The sequence below is a fragment of the Nerophis lumbriciformis genome, linkage group LG29 (assembly GCF_033978685.3).
Source record: "Nerophis lumbriciformis linkage group LG29, RoL_Nlum_v2.1, whole genome shotgun sequence".
Taxonomy (NCBI): domain Eukaryota; kingdom Metazoa; phylum Chordata; class Actinopteri; order Syngnathiformes; family Syngnathidae; genus Nerophis; species Nerophis lumbriciformis.
Genome location: NC_084576.2, coordinates 23,265,103 through 23,291,779, shown reverse-complemented (window position 1 = coordinate 23,291,779; position 26,677 = coordinate 23,265,103). Strand labels below are relative to the sequence as shown.

Below are 26,677 nucleotides of genomic sequence, written 5' to 3'. Positions count from 1 at the left end.
GCTTACAGTAAGTCTCTAGATCAACTTCAGGTTTATCTGTCGATGTATTAAAACATATTTTAATACATTTACTCTTTTTGTCAAAGACAACCCTGTTTTTTGTGGCAAAAACACAAAATATGCAATATTTCCCCCCCCAAAAAATTCAAAGTGGAATATTTGAAGCCTTGAATTCATAACAACATTGATTATTATTTTTTGAGCAATAAAAAAACAAAAACACAAAAATATAATAAAAGTTGTCTTTTTTCAGCACTTAAATATCTAGATCAACTTCAAATCTATTTTTTGTTTGTTTTATTCCATTTTTTGTCATTTTGTCCAGTTTTTGGACACAAAATATGCAATATTTTCCCTCAAAAAAAAGTAAAAGTGGAATATTTGATGTGAATAAATTGAAGTCTTGAATAAGTCAATAATTCATAACAACTTTGTTTTTAATTCATTATTAAAATAAAAAAAGAACATTAAAAATGTTAAATTTTTTGGCGATTCATTTAATAAAAGTGTTAAAAAATTATGTCATTTTTTTCAGCACTTAAATATGTAGATCAACTTCAGATCTATTTTTTATTTGTTTTATTCCATTGTTTGTCAGTTTTTTATGGCAAACACAAAATATGCAATATTTTCTCCAAAAAATATTTCAAAGTGGAATATTTGATGTGAAGGAATTGAAGCCTTGAATTCATAACATTGATTCATTATTATTTTTGGAGCAAAAAAAAAAAATACTATGTTTAGGGATTAATCTAATAAGAGTGTTAAAAATTAAGTCTTTTTTTTCAGCACTTAAATATATAGATCGACTTCAGATCAATATTTTTGTTTGTTTTATTCCATTTTATTGTCAAGGAAAACTGTTTTTTATGAATTCATAACAACTTTGATTCATTATTATTTTTTGAGCAATAAAAAAAGAAAAATATAATAAAAGTTGTCTTTTTTTCTGCACTTAAATCTCTCGATCAACTTCAAATCAATTTTTGTCAAAGACAATTTTTTTATTGCCAAACACACAAAATATGCAATATTTTCCCCAAAAAATATTTCAAAGTGGAATATTTGATGTGAAAAAATTAAAGTCAATAATTCGTAACAGTGATTTTATTTCGTTCTTTGTTTTGAGCAATAACACTTTTAAAATAAAAAAAATCCCACTCCAATTCTTGGGGACTGACTTGTAAAAGTGTTAAAAATTAGTCATACATGTGTTTTTTCTGCCAACATTTAAATCTCTAGATCAACTTCAGATCTATCAGTTTTTTGTTTTCATATATTTCTTTGTTAATGGGTTTTTGTGTTATTAGTCATTTTTGCTACATTTTCTCGTTACTCTTCACCTGTTTGCTCTTTTATTCCACCTTATATTTTTTAATAGTCATTTAGAATGTGCCACATGCTGTTAAAAAATGATCTGCAGGCCACAAATGGCCCGCGGGGCGCACTTTGGACACCCCTGCTTTAAAGCAATCAGTTTGTCTGTTCTGGCTATTGACTACGCCAACATGTACCCACACACAGAAAAGGCCTATGTTCCTCATCAATGAATATTTCTACACCAACGTTGACGAAACACCTTTCAGGTAAGAAGCTTCTTCCTGTTTGCCAACATCTAGACGTTTGATTTCCACACATTTCACCACTGAAGATGGTGAGCCTTTGTAATGTGCTGTGTCCACGAGGCCACCAGAGGGCAGCAAGTGTTGTAGTTGTCATGTGTCTTTGCAGCTTCGGCATGGTGCTGACCCGAGGTCACGGCAAGTTAATGTTCGTGGGCAACGTGTCTGTGGAAGAAGGTGCGATTGTCATCATCTCCTGTTGTGGAGAACGTGACTCATTGAACTTGTTGGTGTCTTTGGTCTCCAGGGCTTCATGACCTGACGTCTCCAGACCTCAGCATCGCCTCTGAATGGTACGACTGCATTCCCGCTCCATGTCATAGTGTTGTTCACCGACTCAAAGATGACTCAGAGGAGCCAAAATAGTGTATTAGAAAAGGGTTGTCCTTGATCCAGGACAGGTTAGACCACTTAAACCTTTTCCACTGCATAATGACAACTTTTTTTCTCAAAATATTACACATTTTTAGAAAAAAATACTTTTTTTTTTCATAATATATTTGACTTTAAACTTGTAAATTGACATCATTGTGTCTTGTATTTTTTTCCCCCTCAGAATATTCCTAAAAGTTCTTGTATGACAACTTTTTCTCACAAGATTGCAATTTATTTTCTAAACAAATATGACTTCTTCTTTTTTTTACAATATATTTGACTTTAATCATGCAAAATGGCCTACTTTTTTCTTAAGAAAAATTTTAATTTTTCTTAAAATATTTTACACAATTCTTGTAAAATAACTTTGTTCTCCCGATATTGCGCTTTCTAAAACAAATACTTTTTCACAATATATTTGACTTTAATCCTGAAACATGGCCTCTTTTTTTTTCTAAAATCTTAATTTTTTTTCTCAAATTAGTTCGACATAATTTTTTGTGCAATGATAACTTTTTCTTATAGTATTAATAAAAAAATACTTGTTTCATAATATATTTGACGTAATAATTATTTTTCCTCACAATTTTTCGTTTTTCTAAAAAAATATATTTTTTCACAATATACTTGACTTTGATTCTATACAATTGCATACTATTTTCTTCTAAATTTGTAACCTTATTTGCCCAAAATATTCCCACATAATTCTTGTACAATCACAACTTTTTCATGATATATTTGACTTTAATCTTGTAAAATTGCATAACTTTGTCTTGTAATTTCTTTTTCTCGGAATATTCCTAAAGGTTCTTGTATGACAACTTTTTCTCACAATATTGCTACTTATTTTCTAAAAATAAAATTTTCACAATATATTTGACTTTAATCCTCTAAAATGGCATACTTTTTTTTCCTCAAAATGCACTTCCACAACTTGTTCTTACAATATTACTTTTTTCTAAAAAGAAAATACTTTTTTCATAATATATTTGACTGATTATTGTACAATGACATCATTTTGTTTTATTCTCTCAAAATATTCTTAAAAATTATTTTGTGACAATTTTTTTTCACAATATTGCAACTTTTTTTCTAAACCATAATTGCTTTTGATCACAACACATTTGATGTTAATCCTATAAAATTGCATTTTTTCCTTAAAATATTTTTTTCTTAAAATATTTTGACACAATTTTTGTAAAATACGGTTACTTTTTTCTCAAAATATTGTTTTTCTAAAAAAAACAAAAAAAATATCCACAATATATTTGACTTTAATCCTGTAAAATTGCATACTTTTTTCTAAAATCTTAATTTGTTTTCTCAGAATAGTCAGACACAAATGTTTGGACAATGACAACTTTTTCTTACAATATTACTAACTTTAAAAAAAAAAAAAAATACTCATCATTTTGTTTTATTCTCTCAGAATACTCCTAAAAATTAGTCTATGACAATTTTTTCCCACAATATCGCAACTTTTTTTCTAGAACATAATTGACTTTTTTCACAATAAATTTGACTGTAAAATTGCATACTTTTTTCTTCTAAATATTTAACTGTTTTCTCATAATACTACTAAAAAAATACTTTTCTAAAGTTGCACAATTTTGTCTTATATCTTTTTTTCTCAGAATATTCCTAAAGGTTCTTGTATGACAACTTTTTCTCACAAGATTGTCACTTATTTTCTAAAAAAAAAAAAAAAAGATTACTTTTTTCACAATATATTTGACTTTAATCGTGTAAAATGGCATTTTTAAAATGTTTTCTTCACAAAAATTTAAATTTTTCTTCAAATATTTTGTTCTTCAAATATTTTTACACAATTCTTGTAAAATGTAATTGTTCTCACAATTTGTAGTTTTCTCAAAAAAAGACCTTTGCGCAATACATGTGACTTTAATTATGTAAAATGGCTTTTTTTCCCTTCTAAAATCTTAATTTTTTTTTGCCAAAACATTCCGACATTATTCTTGTACAATGTCAACTTTTTCTTACAATATTACTTTTTTTTTTTGTAAAAAAAAAAAACAACAACAACCAAACACTATGACATAATTGTCTTATTCCCTCAGAATATTCTTTAAAAAAAATGTATGAAAAATTTTTCTTACAATAATGCAACTTTTTTCCCAAAAAATAATGGACTTTTTTCACAATAAATGTTATTTTGATCATGTAAAAAAAATGTTCTTTTAAAAATAAAAATCAATTCCTTAACATATTTTTTTCTTCAAATATTTTGACACAATTCTTGGAAAACAACTTTACTCTCCCAATATTATAAGACTGAACCTGTACTTCTAGCGTCATTTAATTGAACGGGGGCGTCAACCTGCAGTCCACACGTATCCCTTATGTGTGACTGTCATCTACGGGTTGGTAATTAGTTAATTAATAATAGGAAAATAAAATGATTTTAAGTGCGCTTGTAGTTGGAAAATATGTTTATTCTTAAATCGCCAGAACAAATTTATTATACAACATATTTCTTATGCCAAGAAAGTATATTGTGTGGCTATTTATTTATTATATTCCATTTTTTCAGGACTTACTGCGAGACGGACGTTGACCCCGCGCACCGCAAGTACTCTCAGCTGCAGGCCGCCATCCGCTACCTGCTGGGAAAGGAGCCGGACCTGGAGTGTAAGACCGTCGACGCGTCGCCATTGTGTGTCGTAGCGCTTGTTTGATGACCCCGCCTCTGTATCGCCTAGGCGACGAGCTGCTGCTGCAGCAGACCCTATTCGACGCCGTGGTGACGGCGCCCATGGAGGCCTACTGGAACGCCCTGGCGCTCAACGACAGGTGGGAGCCAGCACCTTGCGGACACGTGGTCCCACTCTGAGGTATGTCTTTCACAAGAAAATGTGTGTGGGCAGGGTGGAGCCTGGCGTTGAGACCGCCTTCCTGGGCACTCGCTCCGGCCTGATGAGGCTCATGAGATACGCCGGCGTGGAGACGCGAGTGGCCAAGTACCAGCACTTCTTGTGATCATGTGACAACAATGATTGACGAGACACCTAATGCACGCGTGTCTGTCCCATCGTGTAGAAAGTTCCTGACCCCTATGGATAAGAACAACCTGTTCACCGTCGATCATTTCCCGCTGTGGTACCGGCTCGCCGTGGAATCCCGTCCCGGAACCTTCTTCTACTACTCCATCAACGACAAAGGTCCTTTCAGTGTTTGTTGTTGTTGTTGTTGTGTAAAGCGCTGTTGTTGTCGTCCTTAGGTGTGAAGTACGCGATCGCCACCACCGCCGTCACCGTGTCAGCACAAGGGAAGACCGCCATCGCCGGAGGTCAGTTGAACTTTTGCTCAAATGACACAGGACAGACTTGAAAAATGATGTTTCACAAATAGTTTATTAAAAAAGTCCATATTCATGAGGAGCATTTGAGGTGTGCTTCTCACATGACATGTGGAAAGCAATGTACAGTTGGCCTAATGGGACATGATGAAATAAATCAACCTTTAAATCAATAATTAATTATAATTTAAAATAAATACAATTAATTCATTGATTTAATTTATACGTAATTATATTTATTTAACTATGCAATTAGTTCTATACAAAAATACTTATTTATTGTGTTGTTTGTTTCCTTCCTCCTGTTTTGTGTGGTGTTTTGTGGGCATTTACATTGCCAACATTTCAATGTATATGGCTGTGTATGTTTGTTGTAAAAAATTTAAAATCCTAAATAAATCGTATATAAAAATTACTTAATTATTTCACAATTGTATTATTCCATGTTGTAATTATTTTACTATTTAATTACTTATTTGATTATTACATAATTTAATTATTTCATGTTTTAATTGTTTTACTATTTAATTAATTATTTAATTATTACATAATTTAATTATTTTATGTTTTAATTATTTCACAATTTTATTATTTCACTTGTTAGTTATTTAATTATTTAATTGAATTATGTCATGTTTTAAATATTTCACCAATGAATTATTTATTTATTACAACATATAATTATTAAATGTTTTAATTATTACATAATTTAATTATTTCATGTTTTAATTATTTCACTATTTGAAAGTGAGTGTGAATGTTGTCTATCTGTGTTGGCCCTGTGATGAGGTGGCGACTTGTCCAGGGTGTATAACGCCTACCGCCCGAATGCAGCTGAGATAGGCTGCAGCACCCCCCGCGATCCCGAAAGGGACAAGCGGTAAAAAATGGATGGATGGATAATTTAATTTTTTCATGTTTTAATTATTTTACTATTAAATTATTTCATGTTTTAATTATTTCACTATTTAATTACTTATTTAATTATTACATAATTAAATTATTTCATGTTTTATTATTTCAATATTTATTTATTTCAGGTTTTCAATTTGTCACTATTTAATTACTTAGCTGCATTTAATTATATTCTAATAATAATTCATTGTATTTAGAAGCACTCTTCTACAAACTCAAATAAACGATAAGCAATGAAAGTAAATTTACCAGGATGCAAAAAACCAATAAATACAGAAAATATCAGTCATTTACCTAAAAACTAAACTAGGCCAGCGGTCTTAAGTGTGGCAGCATATGGTTGAAATAAAGTTTAAAAAAAAGTAACCATGAAAAAGAGCAAAAAGGCATATTGTTGTGAAAAAAAACGTAAATTTGATGGTAACAACTGGCGGTGTCCTGGTATGATATTGAAATCGGATCCGATATGGGCAAAATAACAATTATCGGATTAGCGCAAGCTATCCATCCATAATTTGTGTCCTTAATTAAACAATATGGCAGTCTAAATCATGACATTTGTCAATATAAACAATATTTTCTACACATACAAAGTCTCCTAGGCAGCAGCGTATTAAAATTGTATCCCGTAACAAACGTGTCCGCATCACTCCACGTACTATGTCATGAGATTAATTATTGTGACCAATTACCACTCCACTTTAAGTTAAAGACATTATAAGTCCATTCCAGAAGGTTAATAATAAATAGGTTAGTGTTTTTGTACCTACTGTACCTTTTTCTGTTTGACTGTTTCAAATGATCTAGCTTTTTCTAACATTCCACTTAACTAAATAATACAAGCACCCCTGAACTGGGGTAGATAATTAAATAAATAATTTTACAATAATTTAAAGAGGTACAAATGTAATAACACATACATTTTTAATTTTTTTATTTTAATTAATGACACATTTAGGTAATTGAAGATGTATTTATTTATTGCTGTCCTATTTGGCCCTCACACCATGTAAATCTACTTCTATTACACACTTAAACGAGACATTAGGTAGTTGCTCAGTGTGGCCTGTAGGTGGCAGTAGGACTGCAGGATGAGAAAACGGAGTCTCAGCGAGGTCAGGTGACGTTGCTATGGAGATGATCCAACAGGAGGACCGAGGACATGAATAAGAAGTGTCACGCTTGAGCATCGGTTGGTCACAAAGAGACTGCAGAGGAAAAATGAATGCAAGGGTCGTGGTGTTTGGGTCGTTGGAAGTTTCAAAGATCTGTGCTGGACCCGTCAGAAGCTGCTGATGCGGTACCCGTACACCACGCAGGCCTCTTTAGGCGGCGCCTCTTCTGGCGTCGTTGGGGATTGCGCGTCTCCCAGGTCGTCTGCCACGCCCTCAGCCATCAGAGGCGGCCCTCGCTTCTTCAGCTCCCTCTGATAGCGAGCCATCAGCGAGGCGTAGACGCAGCCGTACGTTGCCGCCACCACCATCATGACGCACACCGTGCCGCACACCACACCCGCCACGATTTGCGTCACTTGCGCTCGGCGGACGCTAACCGGACGGTAGCGCTGGCGAACGCACTCGTCGTTGCTGCTGATACGACCCGGCGAACAGAGGGGTCGTATGCCGCCGCCGCCGGGTGTGACTTCCTTGGCGACGCTCTGCACGCAGTGCTCGAACATCTCGGCCGGCACGTTGCGGATGTTCCTGGCGATCAGTTTCCTGGGAAAGCTGCACGTTATCGTGTCGACCAGACCGTCTTTGAAGAAGCAACACAAAGAAAGCGCATTAGAGTTCTTGAATGAGCGATAGGACATTTAGTAGAAGTGAACCCTGCTCACCTCTGTAGATCATCCACTCCACCCAGTGCTTGAAGTTCCATAGCTTGCAATTACATTCCCAAGGGTTCCCAGCCAGGAGGAGCTGCTGAAGCCCCACCAGAGGCTCAAAGGTTGCCCTCTCCAGCACCGCGAGCCGATTCCTGGCCAGCGACAACCAAGTTAGTCTCTGGAGTCCATCCAGCAGGCCCGTGGGCAGCCAGTAGAGGCCATTGGAGGACAGGTCGAGTCCTCGCAGCCACCCCAGCCCCCGGAAGACCTCCTTGCTCAGGCTGACGCCCCCACGGCTTCTGTTTAGGTTTTGCTCTGCCTCTTTACTGCGGTTGACATCTGAGGTGGCGAGGTGCCTTCCGAGGAAGTTGGTGGACAGATTGAGCCACCGCAGGCCGCTCAGGCCTGAGAAGACTCCCGATTGCAGGGTGAAAAAGTGGTTCTGGGAAAGATCCAAGATCTCCAGGCTGCTGAGGTTGGCCAAGTCCACAGCAGCCAGGAAAGAGAGGTTGTTCTGGGCCAGGTACAGGGTCTCAGAGTCCTGGTCAAGCAGTGGCAGGAGAGGGGTCAGAGAAATCAGGCCCAGAGCGGAGCAATCGGTGGTGTTACGATCACAGGTGCAGACGCCGGGACAGCAGCGGACTGACCCGAGCAGAACCAGTACCAGAGTCAATGTGACTGCACCAGCTGGACCAAAAACAAACATCATCATCATCACCATCCTTAACCAAGTGAATCCTGAGAGAAGGCTCACCAAGACTCTCGTGGAGGTTGTGCCGTTCCTGGTCCACCTGCCTCATGTCGGCCACATGGATTCTACCGCCGATCCCGACACAGTTCACTTGCACAGAACCTAAAACAAGAGCAAAATGGCACTTCACTGCTGCTCTTCATCACCTACATATCCGACAAGATGGCCCAGGATCAGAACTTAAGCTTCATCTCTTTGGTCCAACTTTACCAACTTAAAGAAACCCTATTCTAATCCTAATCAAACCGTGGAGGCATGGCTCCAAAAGAGACGTTTGGAATTTAAGGCTTTAGTGACTACGTTTTCCTGAGTTACGTCAGCGGATATCCCCATATCTGGTTGAGGTTTACCCGAAGAGCTTTGTGCAGGTCCACCATTCTTATTAAGTTATTTTTCACTATCCTCTTATAGTGGGGCAGACTGGCTCGTACATGCACGTGCATCCTTCGCGCTTGCCATTTCTGATACAAAGTAGCGTATAGTTCCAACTTATGTCTGTCAGTAGACTCCATATGGAGGAAAAAAATAGGAAACTAAAAAACACCATTCGGTATTGACCAATGTTTGTGTAAAAGTAGCTAATTGTAAATCCGATGACTTCAGACTGATTTTTTTTAGTCACTTGACTGACTGAGGCGGTTACCAGCTGAGTTATTATAGTCAACTCCATTGTGGCAAATCAACGACATTTCTCAGTATCTTAAGAAAGGATGTTCCGTTCAAAGATTTATGCTGACTATTCCGATACCGACCATCCACGAGTGAGATCAGCCGATACCGATACTGACACAGATCACATGTAATAACTGTACATTTTTCCATTTATTTATGGTGAGTGCTGTTGACAGTTCAAATATCAACACAATAGTCAAACTACTTCCTTATTGTTTTTATTACATAGAGATGTTTGAGTAAAACAACGTCAATAGTCTACGATAACTAAACAAAATCCAAAACTACTATTACTCTTTTTTTGTTTATTGACAAACAGTTAACAGACATACAATACAATACAAATCGGAGGAAAAAAAATCTGTCAAATATTTTCAAGCAAACAGCCAACTGCACTTCCGAATGGCCTCAACACGGTGCAGCAATACGCAAAGGCCAACAAAAGGCTCATCAATCAACCCCAATTCAACCACCTCTCAATCGGGACCAAACTGGAGATCGGTCTCCTTTACATATTTTGGGAAACCAATCCCGAAACTCCACAGAACAACCTTTCGATGTCAGCCTATTCTCCAGTTTGAGAAAATAAAGAACATCTTTAATCCAAGGAGGCACTGTTGCCTTCCAGTTTAGCACAATGAGACTTTGAGCCAATAAAGTAGTGAATGCTGCAAGATTCTTTTTGGGTTTGCTAAGAGAAGTTGACAAAGGGACCACCCCAAATAGTCCACTTAGAGTATTTGGACCAATCTTTTCGCTAATTACCTACCTAGTACTCTTTTAAATCCTTTTTCCATAAAAGTCCTCCTGAATCCAATGAATAATTCCTTAAAATTGTAAACATCAGACAAATATATATTTTTAATTATTTGAAGAAAATAAAAATATTGACCTAATCACTCTACTATCGACCATATACTGATGTTACGCTTGGTATCAACACCACCAATTTATGGATTGATCCAGCATCATTTTACGCGTCGTGCACTACTGGATGCAAAAATGCTGACACATCAACAGTTATAAGTTGTTATATTATCCTCTCTCTAACTCTTATTAATCTACTTAATCATTTCTGCTTGAGATACACAATTAGCTGCTAGGTAGTCAACCGGGCGACTCAAAATAAGTACAATATTAGCCAGATGGAATCTGCGTTAAAAGCCGATCACATACTTTTTCATGAAAATCGGCCAATACGGATCCCTGATTTTAAGCATCACAATCACTTTATAACAAAGCTAAACATTCACACAGTAAGAGCATGCCAAGACCTGACATGCTAATTTCTAAGCTAGCTTGAAATAACACAAAAAATAAGTGCTTCAAGAAGCCTTTTTGTTTTAATGTTTGCAAATTCAGGGAAATCAAAATATATAAAAGACTAGTAGATATTAGTTTTTGCTTTTGTGTAGTTATTGTGTGCTGTTGACGTCGTTTTGCTCAAACAAATGGAATGGAACTTTACTGTCATTGCACTTAAAAAGTACGACGAAATTACATTTTTAGTATAAACCCGTCCAAGATCAGACATACTGTTACAGGGTAGACAGAAGGGGAAAACTGATGGGTCACCATGTAAAAAAAAAGGTAGGAAAAATTGTAAACATTGGGGAAAGAGGAGGTGAAAAAAGCAAATTACAAACTGAACATCCTATAGGTATCATCATACTTCGCTTTGCGGAGCAGTCGGCTACTCCAAGATGTTAACCAGTTTGCGATTCAGTGCAGAAATCACAAAAAGTCTGAGTGCTCCCAGCGCTGCCCTCTCATTTGTGGTTGTTTGCCGATACAACGCTTACTCCAATTTGCAGCTGTCCTGTTATCATGGTTCCGAATAGGTAGATGTCTTCAACGTCCTGGACTGAAATAATCGCCAGGAACACGACCCTCCACTTCTCCCAGGAGTCTGTTGTGTGTCCAGCAACAACTTTTCCTTAGGACAGGCAGGTTCCCCTAAACCTCATTTTTGTTGACAGGCAAGTTGATCAATTTCATTGTTTAGATTTTTTGGAGCAGTGCAGAAAGACGATGCAATAACGTTATGACAAGACGAAGAAACAAGCAGGCGAAATAAGGGAGCGGGTAGGAAACATGTCAGCCTTCGATGAGAGCCAGAGCCAAACTGTCAATAGGACTTGTCATGAATAAATTGACCAATTAACAGTTAATACATGTGATCGTTATTGATATCGGACGGTTTCAAGCATGGAAAATCGGTATTGTAATCGGTCACTTAAAAGCCTAATCAGAACATTCCTACTAAAAACTACAACATAGCAGACGGAGGGAAGACGCAGTTAAAGGGGGCGTGGCCTTGAGGAAGACTTCAGCACGTCAATAAAACCGCCCACAAAACGCCCAACTTGAAGATGGTTTGTAAAATCTTTCAAACATTTTGACCAAATAACCACCATCACATGTTATGTAGACCACAAGGAAGTGTTTTTAAATGTCAAAAAATCCTAATATGACCCCTTTAAAGCGTCTTAGCTCTTGCTACGTGCTACATGCTAATACTAGCTTGCCCCTTCCAGCCTGGCGCCGATCCAGAAGAGGCTTGACTCGGGTAATCCCTGGAAAGCTTTATTCACTGCACTCTGCCCTCGTGAGTGGCGCCAGATGATCTGGTGAAGTTGCTCACAAACATCAGGAGATTACGGGACGGTCTGGGCTGGTGCGGAGGAGAAAGAAAGGTCCTCGCTCATAACCACCACACCAACATGTAGTCCAGGGGTGTCAGACTGGTTTTCGTTGAGGGCCACAATGCAGTTATGGCTGCTTGTATAAGAATTATAATGTATATTCTCCTCATTATGTTATTACACAATTCCCTATGGATTTGATTTTTTCATTTTTTAATGTACACATTGATGGATAACATACCGTTCTTGCTTTTGAAATCATAAGTCAAAAGTCCTGACAAAAATTGGTTGGAATATATGTTAATAATATAGGGGTGTCCCAACTTTTTCCAACAAGGGGCGCATACTAAAAAGTCAAAAGTATGCGGGGGCCGTTTTGATGTATCAAATTTTCCGCAAAGACTAAATTTTAGAAGAAAAACATATTTTTACGTATATTAGCAACAGATATATAAGTTGTGAAATGGGTTTATTGCACAGAAAGATTCTGTAAATGTTTATTTACATACCTTAATTGTTGTCAAACGGTGTCTATAACACGGCAGTAAAACGGCGGAGGACTGGACTCTCACCCTATTATGTTAGATCCACTATGGACTGGACTCTCACACTATTATGTTAGATCCACTATGGACTGGACTCTCACACTATTATGCTCGATCCACTATGGACTGGACTCTCACACTATTATGCTAGATCCACTATGGACTGGACTCTCACACTATTATGATAGATCCACTATGGACTGGACTCACACTATTATGATAGATCCACTACGGACTGGACTCTCACACTATTATGCTAGATCCACTATGGACTGGACTCTCACACTATTTATTATGCTAGATCCACTATGGACTGGACTCTCACACTATTATGTTAGATCCACTATGGACTGGATTCTCACACTATTATGCTAGATCCAGTATGGACTGGACTCTCACACTATTATGTTAGATCCACTACGAACTGGACTCTCACACTATTATGCTTGATCCACTATGGACTGGACTCTCACACTATTATGTTAGATCCACTATGGGCTGGACTCTCACACCATTATGTTAGATCCACAATGGACTGGACTCTCACACTATTATGCTAGATCCACTATGGACTGGACTCTCACACCATTATGTTAGATCCACGATGGACTGGACTCTCACACTATTATGTTAGATCCACTATGGACTGGACTCTCACACTATTATGCTAAATCCACTATGGACTGGACTCTCACACTATTATGCTAGATCCACTATGGACTGGACTCTCACACTATTATGTTAGATCCACTATGGACTGGACTCTCACACTATTATGCTAGATCCACTCGACGTCCATTGCACCGGTCGCCCAGGTCCCCTCCAAGGTTTCTCATTGTCATCCCATTGGGTTGAGTTTTTTCTTGCCCCGATGTGGGCTCTGTGCCGAGGATGTCGTTGTGGCTTGTGCAGCCCTTTGAGACACTCGTGATTTAGGGCTATATAAGTCAACTTTGATTGATTGACTTTGAGAAGTCATCGTCATGGACCCACTAGCTGCGGAAGCTCGCCCTCCAATCAGCTAAACAGACTCAATAACTCCACGGTGACGTTTTGGTGAATTTACTGAGGAATTTGTGAAACTGAAACAACATAAAAAGAATGCCGTTGTAAGTTAACAATACTAACACAGACACTCGTAAATGTTTTAGCATATTAGCTAATTGATTACATTACGATAGCACGTACAAATATGCATGAAAACACTCCTACAGACATCACACATGGGACCCTTTAGAAAGTAAGAATTGTTTTAGTTATATTATAAAACTTACAAACGCTGCTAGGAGTGATGATTGAAGAATCCACATGAGTAGAAACGCTATAGACGGTTATACTTTCGGTTCAAGGCATTAAAACAGAGTACATTTTCAATCCAGCAAACTCGTTTAAAGGAGGGCGCCATCGCTCAAACAATAACGAACCATTTCAGTCCTCTGCTTGGGTTTGATAAAAACTATTGAACATCAAACTTTATGGTCACTCGCGAAGAAAAATTCATAAATTAGCCGCAGGGTGTTAAGCATTGGAAAAAAATAGCTCCTTATAATCCGGAATTTATGGTATTTTTATTTAGTTAAAAATGCTAATAACAAATGTTGCATATATTTAAAGACACAACTTAGTGTCAAAGTTTATAATTATTATTACAGTGGTAAAAATAAAAGATAAAACAACAACAAATAGACGTAATATAAGGAGAAAAAGCAGAAATGTTGATACTAATAATAATATATTATACAAAGTTTTGTCTTTAAATACTGTGTGTGTGTATATATATATATATATATAAATATATATATATATATATATATATATATATATATATATATATATATTAGAGTGTTCGCCCTGAGATCGGTAGGTTGTGAGTTCAAACCCTGGCCGAGTCATACCAAAGACTCAAAAAAATGGGACCCATTACCTCCCTGCTTGACACTCAGCATCAAGGGTTGGAATTGGGGGTTGAATCGCCAAAAATGATTCCCGGGCGCAGCCACCGCTGATGCTCACTGCTCCCCTCACCTCCCAGGGGGTGATCAAGGGTGATGGGTCAAATGTAGAGAATTATTTCGCCACACCTTGTGTGTGTGTGTGTGACAATTAGACAATTATTGGTACTTTAACTTTAACTTTAACTTACAGTATATATATACTGTGTGTGTGTGTGTATATATATATATATATATATATATATAATGTATTTTATTATTTATTTTTTTAAATAATAATAATAATGATAATGCAAAATGGTCCTGAATACTTTTCAGTATGCGAAGTCCGAACACCCCTGAGTTATTACTATCACTTGTTTAGCTTTTTTCACATTACATTACACATTTTTGCTCTCTTTTTACATTTGTGGGCCAACAAAACTGTAGTTGTGTGCTGCACTTTTGACAGCCGTGTGTTCATAAAACATTTTTTGCACTTGCACATAGTTGTCTAGTTTAAAAGACATACAATTGTATGCAGTTCATGCAATTTCTCTGGTAGAATTGAAAGAATAAATATGTTTAATAAGAGAGTGAAGTGCACATAATTTCCCAGACTTTTGCGAGCCACATAAAATGAAGTGCTGGGCCAGGTCACATGTGATGGAGTCCATTAACTCAGGCCGGGTGCCGGGAGGCCGCTTTTAGAGCCCAGACGCACCATCCGAGTCACGAAGCAAGCCTGGAGCGCTTTGCTTTGTTAGCGCTCCATCTTGCTCTGCTAACTTGCTACAAAGACACCGCAGAATGTTTGATGTCACTTCACATCAACAGGGGTGGACGGCCAAAGATCCGAAGTTGAGTTGGCGTTTGAACAATGTCGTCTGTCGTCAGCTCGTGTGCTAACTTCGTGTCACTGTTAGCACTTCGCCTTTGCTAGCAAGACAGATTTGTTTATTCCATTTTTGTGGAGCAAACAGCTGCAAGGCTCAAGTGCACCATCAGCCAGATTAGACGCATCAGTGACATCAGATTAAACAGACGTCTGTCCAGCGCTGCAGATGGTGCTGGCCCCGCCCCCAAAAGCTGCCATCGCTCATGATGTCATCACTTGTCGTTATATGGTCATGATGCAACTCTCTTGTAAATAATCAATTCATCACGATTTTTAATCGAATCACAAACATTTTTTATGTATTATTTTTTTTAATTGAGCAGACTGGAGAATAATTCTCACAAAAACTCATGTAAATGCCCTGTCAGATATTAAAACATATTTGGGGAGAATTATTGACAATGAAACTAATTTTCATTCTTAAATGAATTTAAACATTTTTTGGCTCCAGTAAAAAATTATTTTTCTCATGCAGGGCATAATACCTGATACTTGAGCAGTGCTTATTACTTATATACTTTAATAATTATTCATTGTTTTAACACTAAATTCTGGTATATATTGTATCTGCTGATGTAGTTATAATAGTAAAAAAGCCGATACCGATTTCTTTTAAAACGCCAAATATCGCTACCGATAATCGGTCGATCTCTAATGTATATTTTTAAACAATTATATAGCTAGATTGCGATCACATGACCTAGAGACACTTCCGGGTTTCAGGCGATGGTCTCAGCCCCTTTAGACTACTGTTTATTGACCTAAATTTGTGCAGGTTTAGGCGTATTTTGAAAGGTTTAGAGCAGGGGTCCCCAAACTTTTTGACTCGGGGGCCACATTGGGTTAAAAAGAATTGGCCAGGGGCCGGGCTGTATATATATATATATAAATATATATATATATATAAATATATATATATATATATATATATATATATATATATATATATATATATATATATATATATATATATATATATACATACAGGCACATAGATGTGCATACATATGTATATGTATATAATACATGTATATGTATATGTGTATATATATATATATATATATATATATATATATACACATACAGGCACATAGATGTGCATACATATGTATATGTACATAATACATGTATATGTATATGTATATGTATATATATATATATATATATATATACACAGGCACATAGATGTACATACATATGTATATGTATATAATACATGTATATGTATATGTGTATATATATATATATATATATATATATATATATATATATATTCAGAGCGCGATGTCACCACGTTATCGATGGGAAAATGCATTTTTAGAAAATATGATTTGCCTGAGCGGCTAGGAGACACTGAGAGTAACAAGCGGTAGAAAATGGAGTAGAAAGGACAGATTAAAAAAAAAAGTAAATTAAAAAAAAAACTTTTTTTTAATTTTTTTTAATTTTTTTAATTTTTTTTAATTTTTTTTAATTTTTTTTTTACTTTGGACTTCCCGTGGGCCGGATTTTGGGGACCCCTGGTTTGGAGTCAAATATAAAAGCGACTATAAAAAAATATTTTAAATGGGATGGAGTAGATTTTTATGCTCTTAAGAAAAATGTTTTTTTTAATATTTAAACCATTTATCATCACCAAGGCGTTAGTACCACCTCACTTCATTTGACACAAGGATTTAGAGAAGAGAAGATTGGAGGCACGTCATGTCTTTACATCTGAGGGGTCCACAAATTAAACATTAATCGGTGAAAGACAAAGTTGGATTTATTCGTTCATCGCTAACGTATTTGATTGACTTAACGAGTGCTGCTGTGATCGTGACGCTAATGAGAAAAAGGATAAGTTTGTTTGCAGTTGATTTCCTGCTACAAATATTAGTCTCATCTCCAATTCATGTCTGCAGTTGTTTTTATGCTCTGAAGTTGATATTTTGTCTCAATATTTAGCTGTTGTTCAGCAATGTTTGCTCGCGATATCAATATATCTATGCTAATGAGCCTACCAGAGATGTATTCATCTACTTTATTAATACTATTAAGGATATTTTCTTGATGCTAACAAATAGCACCAAAGATGCTATAATGTGGTCATCCGTTTAAAAAAAAAACACTTGGCTTTCCTCCACAACAACAACTAAACTTTTTGTTTGTTATGAAAATGAAGAATGAAAATAAGGACCGACAATCACAATGTTTATTACTAGGACTTAACATGATCTTGTAGTTATATTTAGGCTGGTCTTGTAGTTATATTTAGGCACAGCAACCACAAAAGAACCAAAAACTATTGTGATCTCTTGTCCTTTAGTTCTGCTCTCAAACACTACTAATGAAGTAGGGAATACACTGGATTGCATCACAGAAAGTTTCTTAAACTAATCAAATGTTCAAACAAACATTTTTTGCTTTAATGTTGGTCATTACGGTGGTACTTGGTGAAAAAAGTTTGAGAACCTGTGTTCTAGATCCTAAATCATGCCTCTCACCTGGATAGTAGAAGAGTGTGGACATAAACCGAGAAGTTGGTCAATTTTGACATCCAACTAAGACCCATATATGGCCAGAAAGACAGGAAAAGACGCTCGTTTGCGGTCATATTTTTTTATTTAACCCTTCGCTGTCAGGCTTGCCCCTGACAGTTTGGTTGTGTTTTAGTTTTTCCTCTGTGTGTGTGTGTGTAGTATTTCCTATCAGCGCTCTTGTTTTGGTTCTGTTTCCTGTTTGTCTCCCTGAGTGCTGTGTCCCCTCAGCTGTGGCTGATTGGCACCTGGCCACACCTGGTGTCAATCAGCCAGCTGCTATTTATACCTGCCCTACCCTCCAGTCACTGCTGGATTATTGTCATTGTCGCTAATACTTGTTGTCACTACTACCTGTCATAATACTTGTCGTTGTAGCTCTGTCTACTTTTGTTCACTCTGCTCATGTCATAGTTCCTTCGTGTCACAGTAAGTGTTTTTGTTTCTTGTCCAGTTAGCCTTTGTGCTATTTTAGTTCATAGCCAAGTTTGTTCTCCGCCTTGTGCGCGCCTTTTGTTTGTACCCTTTTGTTTGTTTTTTTGCTATAGTGTTAAATTAAATCATGTTTTCCTGGACAAAGCCTGCCATCTCTGCATCTTGGGGTTCGTCACCTACAAACTCTGACATTCGCGAGTCATACTATTAATTATTCAGAAGATATAAACATCTCATCAGTCGGTATCCCAGTGAGAGCAGACCTTGTACAGTAAGTGATTGTGTGTAGTTTGTATTTCGTGTTTAGCACTTAGCAATACTGCTACACGATGCTTAGTGTTTCAACATGTTATTATGAATGTTACTACATTACATAAATACTTACAGTGTGTATATAAAACCTTAATGGGGGTTTTTGGATCTTTTTTTTTATTAGCGCTTTAGAACAACTACCATAGACTTCATTGTTAGCTGACTTTTAATAACTTTTATTTACAATTTAGAATGCATAAATACAGAAAACGTGTAATGGGCTTACATAAGGATTGTGAATGATAGGCAAAAAATTTTTTTTAAAGTGCAGTTAAAAATTTGCAATACCCACACTTCCTGTGTGAGGTTAGGAGTGCAAAAGGGTGTACTCACACACACACAGACACACACACAGACACACACACTCACCATGTGCTGAGCTGCTCCAACCTCCAAATAGCCAGTCTTGTTTATCTGCATCACATCCTTCTGTCCGCTCCTCAAGGATGTGAAGTGTCCTAACAAGTCTGCATCCTTTACAGCTGGACCACACTTGAATCTGAACGCTCCTCCTCCTCCTCCTCATCCTCATCATCACTGCTCTGTCAGCTGCCTGCATCTCTCTCACACACACACACACACACACGCACGCACAGCTGCTGAGGGCGAGCGAGGGTCATGTGATGCGGAGACATATACAGTAAAAGACCACACGCTGATGCTAATGATGTGTGTTTGTTTTTCTATCCTAGTGGGACTAAAACCTGATATTCGACCCACGTAGCTCCAACGCATTGAACTACTGTAAATAGAAAATGCATTTCTTAAAACATTTTGAAATGCCCTGCTTGTAGGTCAATTTTCATGATTTCGGTGTGTAAAGTGTGTATGACAAGTGTTCAAACGTAGGTACTGCAGTGTGTGTATTGGTGCCCGATTCCTGACGCGTGCATGCGTGGAACTTCTCAATGAAAGGACAGAGCTGAAGGCGACCAATCAAATGTTAGTCAATGCTCAAAGGGGCGGGGCTTGTATTGTGCTGCCATCATGTGGTGTGGTGTTGCCATGGCAATATCCCTAATTAAAATACAATCCTGCAATACCCGCACACACACGACAATGTCCTCCATTAGGACAAGGTCTCATCTCTTTGCTGTTTGTTTACCTTGACAGTGTGTTCTTTTCTACTCTTTCAGTCGTGGGTCTGCAGATGTCGTTGGACTTGCTGGAGAAAAGATTCTGGGACATCACCAAGCAGGTGAGCCGAGCACCTGTGACTCACTTACGTCGCGGCGCCTGTCACTCGCTTGGGTCGCTACGACTGTCACTCGCTTACGTCGCGCTGCCCGTCGCTTGCTTACATTACGACTCCTGTCATGGGCTTATGTCGCGGCGTCACTATAACAATCTACAAGGTTAATACAGTTCGCTTCTCTTTCTTCCCCTCCATTTATCTGCTTTCTTTTGTATTTCAAGTTATCATTACATATATGTATTGTTGCGTTTGAAACAATGGTATTGTTGATAATAGAGGTAATTATTATTATTCATTATCAATAGGGCAATTGCTATTGGTATTTGTATTGCTCCATTTGTAGTAGGGATGTCCGATAATGGCTTTTTGCTGATATCCGATATTCCGATATTGTCCAACTCTTTAATTACCGATACCGATATCAACCAATATATACAGTCGTGGAATTAACACATTATTATGCCTAATTTGGACAACCAGGTATGGTGAAGATAAGGTACTTTTTAAAAAAATTTATAAAATAAAATAAGATAAATACATTAAAAACATTTTCTTGAATAAAAAAGAAAGTAAAACAATATAAAAACAGTTACATTGAAACTAGTAATTAATGAAAATTAGTCAAATTAACTGTTAAAGGTTAGTACTATTAGTGGACCAGCAGCACGCACAATCATGTGTGCTTACGTACTGTATCCCTTGCAGACTGTATTGATATATATTGATATATAATGTAGGAACCAGAATATTAATAACAGAAAGAAACAACCCTTTTGTGTGAATGAGTGTGAATGAGTGTAAATAGGGGAGGAAGTTTTTTTTGGGTTGGTGCACTAATTGTAAGTGTATCTTGTGTTTTTTATGTTGATTTAAAGATAGAAAACACGATACCGATAATAAAAAAAACGATACCAATAATTTCCGATATTACATTTTAACGCATCTCTAATTTGTAGTGTAATAATGTTCATTGTCGTTTCTGTGTTAATATTTACTTCACTAACTGCTTCTCTGCTTTCACTTTTACTATCACATTTGTACTTAACGTATTTGCTGATGCTGTTCTATTGTTGTGTTTGTTGCTGTTATTGGTGTGTTTGTTGTTGTTGTCCCTCTGTCTTATCCCCCTCTTGTCCCCGCAATTTCCCCCTCTGTCTTCCTTTTTTTTCTCTGTCTATCCCCTCCTGCTCCGGCCCGGCTGCACCAAATAATAATATAAATCCATTGAATAAAGTCAGATACAAATAAGCCTGTGATGAGGTGGCGACTTGTCCAGGGTGTACCCCGCCTTCCGCCCGAATGCAGCTGAGATAGGCTCCAGCACCCCCCGCCACCCCAAAAGGGACAAGCGGTAGAAAATGAATGGATGAATGAGATATCAATCAATCAATCAATGTTTATTTATATAGCCCTAAATCACAAGTGTCTCAAAGGGCTGCACAAGCCACAACGACATCCTCGGTACAGAGCCCACATAAGGGCAAGGAAAAACTCACCCCAGTGGGACGTCGATGTGAATGACTATGAGAAACCTTGGAGAGGACCGCATATGTTGGTAAACCCCCCCCCCCCCCCAAATGAGACCAAATGCAATGGACGTCGAGTGGGTCTGACATAATATTGTGAGACTCCAGTCCACAGTGGATCCAACATAACAGTGAGATACAAATAAGGCAACAAGAGAAGTATCCCACACTTCTCTTTTGTAAAGTAGATGTGTACAGCCGATATGGGCATCTACATCAACAATAGGATTTACCTGTTTAGCTGGTCGGGACACAAAAAAAAGAGGGGCCTGTCGCTCGCTTACGTTGCAGCGCTAGTCACTTGCTTACGTCGCGACGCCCGTCGCTGGCTTACATCACAACTACTGTCACGCGCTTACGTAGAGGGGCTTGTCGCTCGCTGACGTCGCTCGCTGACGTCGCTCGCTGACGTCGCTCACTTGCATCACGACTCCTGTCATGCGCTTACGTCGTGGCGCTTGTCGCCCGCTTACATAGAGGGGCCTTATGTCGCGGCACCAGTCGCTCTCTTACGTCACGGCGCCAGTCGCCCGCTTACATAAAGGGGCTTGTCGCCCGCTTACATAGAGCGGCCTTACGTCGCAATGCCAGTCGCTCGCTTACGTCACGGCGCCAGTCGCTCACTTACGTCGCGACGCCTGTCGCTCGCTTACGTCACAACTCCTGTCACCATAGATAATCCATATACAATATATGAAGTGAAGTGAAGTGAATTATATTTATACAGCGCTTTTTCTCTAATGACTCAAAGCGCTTTACATAGTGAAACCCAATATCTAAGTTACATTTAAACCAGTGTGGGTGGCACTAGGAGCAGGTGGGTAAAGTGTCTTGCCCAAGGACACAACGGCAGTGACTAGGATGGCAGAAGCGGGGATCGAACCTGCAACCCTCAAGTTGCCAGCACGGCCGCCCTACCAACCGAGCTATACCGCCCAGAATGACTAGAAATAAAAGTAGTCATGTCAGCGCATTGTGGCAGCTAATGTGCATGACCTGCCTACGTGTCGGCCATCTTAGCCAGGGCCATATTTCCATTTAAGGGAAGGCAATACAATGTGTTATATACTTCCTTTTCAACTTATATTTAATTGAATAGACTGCAAAGACAAGATATATATGTATATATATATGTGTGTATATATATATATATATATATATGTGTGTATGTCTATACATGTGTATATACGGTGTATATATATGTGTATATATATATATGTGTGTATGTCTATACATGTGTATATACGGTGTATATATATGTGTATGTCTATATATGTGTATATACTGTGTATATATAAATATATGTGTGTGTATGTGTGTGTATATATATATATATATATATATATATATATTTATGTGTGTGTGTGTGTGTGTGTGTGTGTGTGTGTGTGTGTGTGTGTGTGTGTGTGTGTGTGTGTGTGTGTGTAAAAATATGTGTTAATAAAATGTGTTAACAAAACATGTTGGCAATGTTTTAGTATTAATACATGTTAGCAATATTTAGATATGTATACATATACACACACATTATTAATATACATCTATATACATATAATATACAGACTGTATCTTAGCCAGGGACATATTTCCATTTAAGGGAAGGCAATACAATGTTATGTACTTTATATATTTATATGTGTGTATATATATATATATATATGTATATGTGTTAATAAAATGTGTTAACAAAACATGTTAGCAATATTTTCAATATTTTAGTATTAATAAATATTTGAATATATACATATATAATATACACATATATAATATACATGGGAAGACTATGTCTCCCGGCTGGCCTGGGAACGCCTCGGGATCCCCCGGGAAGAACTGGACGAAGTAGCTGGGGAGAGGGAAGCCTGGGCTTCCCTACTTAGGCTGCTGCCCCCGCGACCCGACCTCGGATAAGCGGCAGAAGATGGATGGATGGATAATATACATATATACAGTATATACATATATATATATCCATATACAGTATGTATATATAGATACACACACTGTATATATACATATTTTCTATATTTAAGAAGCACTATCCATTTTTGATGGGTCATTAAAAAACCCAATCTGACCTTATTGTACATTTGAGGGTTTGTAGCGTGCAATGTGTATATTGGATGACAAAATACACAAATGTAGTTATTTATTGTAACAGTGATACTCGCGTGAAAGATTCCTTCAATGCACAATTACATTTCTGCATTATTTGGACTCGCACACGTGCACAGATGCAGGGTGTGCATCAATTCCAATGGGAGGAGTATGTTAGCTTTTGAGTTGAGCTGAATCGGTACCCGGTAGTGCTGGTCGGTACCTAAAAATATACCAAATTTGGTACGTCACATGACTTTTGTGATGATGGCGCCCAGAGAAGCAAATCCTCACTGGTGTTGTGTTTTAGGAACCCACTCATTCTTTTGAACTTTGATCTATTTAACCATTCTTTCTGTATCTTGCAGGACAGCGACACAGACGTGAGTACTTTTTACTTCGTTAGCTACTCATCCGATTGTCATGTTCGTCATGATGAAGTGACCTTTGACCTGTGTGTGTCTCAGTGTTCCAACGTGGAAGGTTTATGTCCTCTCAGCTGTGAAAGTCCCGTAAGTACACGTCACACCACCAGCGTGACGCAAGATGACGACTAAACTAACTTCCTGTGCAGGACCTCAACTGCTTCCTGGTGGACACCAACGGCTTCGTTCTGCTGTCCAAAGACCGGAAAGAGGTGAGACACTCATTAGTATGTCCACTCCACAGCAACATCTGTCTGGATTTATTCTCCTAATCTTTTTTAGCACATCATCACGTGACCAGGGGCGGGGCTTAACCTTAACACATACACACACACATGCAGCATGTTAAAGGACAGCAATGTGTGTGTGATGGGCATCAAGCTAAGTAATGAGGAACATAGTCCAACATTAATAAGGATTAATGGCCATCATGGTCCAAAAGAAGTGCTTAATCGCAGCCACATCAAATTAAGTCCCCAACATTAGAAAAGGCACAAGCTGCCATGTTAGCAATATTTAAATCTTAATAAAATATGTTAGCAATATTCAAGTGTCTATAAACATGTTAGCAATATTTAAGTGTCTATAAACATGTTAGCAATAATTAAGTGTCTATAAACATGTGAGCAATATTTAAGTGTCTATAAACATGTTAGCAATATTTAAGTGTCTATAAACATGTTAGCAATATTTAAGTGTCTATAAACATGTTAGCAATAATTAAGTGTCTATAAACATGTTAGCAATATTTAAGTGTCTATAAACATGTTAGCAATATTTAAGTGTCTATAAACATGTTAGTAATATTTAAGTGTCTATAAACAAGTTAGAAATATTTAAGTGTCCATAAACGTGTTAGCAATATTAATGTCTATAAACATGTTAACAATATTTAAGTGTCTATAAACAAGTTAGAAATATTTAAGTGTCCATAAACGTGTTCGCAATATTAATGTGTCTATAAACATGTTAACAATATTTAAGTGTCTATAAACATTTTAGCAATAATTAAGCGTCTATAAACATGTTAGCAATGTTTAAGTGTCTATAAACATTTTAGCAATAATTAAGCGTCTATAAACATGTTAGCAATGTTTAAGTGTCTATAAACATTTTAGCAATATTTAAGTGTCTAAAAACATTTTAGCAATAATTAAGCGTCTATAAACATGTTAGCAATGTTTAAGTGTCTATAAACATGTTAGCAATAATTGTCTATAAACATGTTATCAATATTTAAGTGTTAATTAAGTATTTTAGCAATATTTAAGTGTCTATAAACAAGTTAGAAATATTTAAGTGTCCATAAATGTTAGAAATATTTAAGTGTCTATAAACATGTTAGCAATATTTAAGTGTCTATAAACATGTTAGCAATATTTAAGTGTCTATAAACATTTTAGCAATAATTAAGCGTCTATAAACATGTTAGCAATGTTTAAGTGTCTATAAAGATGTTAGCAATAATTAAGTGTCTATAAACAGGTGGACAATATTTAAGTGTCTATAAACATTTTAGCAATATTTAAGTGTCTATAAACAATTTAGAAACATTTAAGTGTCTATTAACAATTTAGCCATTTTTAAGTGTCTATAAACATGTTAACAATATTTAAGTGTTAAAGAAAATATGTTAGCAATATTTAAGTGTCCATGAACATGTTATCAATATTTAAGTGTTAATAAAACATGTTAGTAGTATTTAAGTGTCTATAAAAACGTGAGCAATATTTAAGTGTCTATAAACATGTTACTAATATTTAAGTGTTTATAAAAATGTTAGCAATATTTAAGTGTCTATAAACAATTTAGAAACATTTAAATGTCTATTAACATGTTAGCAATATTTAAATCTTAATAAAATATGTTAGCAATATTTAAGTGTCTATAAACATGTTAGCAATATTTAAGTGTCTATAAACAATTTAGAAACATTTAAATGTCTATTAACATGTTAGCAATATTTAAGTCTTAATAAAATATGTTAGCAATATTTAAGTGTCTATAAACATGTTAGCAATAATTAAGTGTCTATAAACATGTGAGCAATATTTAAGTCTTAATAAAATATGTTAGCAATATTTAAGTGTCTATAAACAATTTAGCAATTTTTAAGTGTTAACAATATTTAAGTGTTAATAAAATATGTTAGCAATATTTAAGTGTCTATAAACATGTTAGCAATATTTAAGTGTCTATAAACATGTGAGCAATATTTAAGTCTTAATAAAATATGTTAGCAATATTTAAGTGTCTATAAACAATTTAGCAATTTTTAAGTGTTAACAATATTTAAGTCTTAAAAAAATATGTTAGCAATATTTAAGTGTTAATAAAACATGTTAGTAGTATTTAAGTGTCTATAAACACGTGAGCAATATTTTTTAAGTGTTTATAAACATGTTAGCAATATTTAAGTAATACTAAAACATGTTAGTAGTATTGAAGTGTCTATAAACATGGTGGCAATATTTAAGTGTTAATAAAACATGTTAGCAGTATTTAAGTGTCTATAAACATGTTAGCAATATTTATGTTAATAAAATAGGTTAGCAATATTTAGGTGTTAATGAAATAGCTTAGCAATATTTAAGTATTGATAAAATATGTAAGTAATGTTTAAGTGTTCATAAACATGTTAGCAATATTTAGGTGTTGATCAAATATTTGAGCTAT

The 26,677-nt window shown here is 36.4% G+C and overlaps 2 protein-coding genes across 4 annotated transcripts in view; one reads left to right on the top strand and one right to left on the bottom strand.

Annotated features, from left to right (window-relative positions):
• The window catches only part of LOC133572062 (voltage-dependent calcium channel subunit alpha-2/delta-4-like), a 70,414-nt gene that overhangs the window by 35,079 nt on the left and 8,658 nt on the right, over nucleotides 1–26,677 (top strand). For all 3 annotated transcript variants that reach the window (XM_061924717.1, XM_061924716.1, XM_061924715.1), the window contains 12 exons: nucleotides 1,525–1,586; nucleotides 1,732–1,799; nucleotides 1,870–1,915; nucleotides 4,549–4,646; nucleotides 4,718–4,808; nucleotides 4,883–4,975; nucleotides 5,055–5,176; nucleotides 5,236–5,304; nucleotides 19,898–19,959; nucleotides 23,945–23,959; nucleotides 24,044–24,088; nucleotides 24,151–24,213. In XM_061924717.1, the coding sequence (XP_061780701.1) occupies nucleotides 1,525–1,586; nucleotides 1,732–1,799; nucleotides 1,870–1,915; nucleotides 4,549–4,646; nucleotides 4,718–4,808; nucleotides 4,883–4,975; nucleotides 5,055–5,176; nucleotides 5,236–5,304; nucleotides 19,898–19,959; nucleotides 23,945–23,959; nucleotides 24,044–24,088; nucleotides 24,151–24,213 (834 nt within the window). The remainder of the gene's footprint in view (nucleotides 1–1,524; nucleotides 1,587–1,731; nucleotides 1,800–1,869; nucleotides 1,916–4,548; nucleotides 4,647–4,717; nucleotides 4,809–4,882; nucleotides 4,976–5,054; nucleotides 5,177–5,235; nucleotides 5,305–19,897; nucleotides 19,960–23,944; nucleotides 23,960–24,043; nucleotides 24,089–24,150; nucleotides 24,214–26,677) is intronic.
• LOC133572064 (leucine-rich repeat and transmembrane domain-containing protein 2-like) lies at nucleotides 5,360–19,285 on the bottom strand. Its single transcript, XM_061924719.1, has 4 exons — nucleotides 19,131–19,285; nucleotides 8,808–8,906; nucleotides 8,066–8,740; nucleotides 5,360–7,983 (listed from the first exon to the last, which is right to left on the bottom strand). The coding sequence occupies exons 2-4, from the start codon at nucleotides 8,851–8,853 to the stop codon at nucleotides 7,511–7,513; spliced, it is 1,194 nt and encodes a 397-aa protein (XP_061780703.1). The 5' UTR covers nucleotides 8,854–8,906; nucleotides 19,131–19,285; the 3' UTR covers nucleotides 5,360–7,510.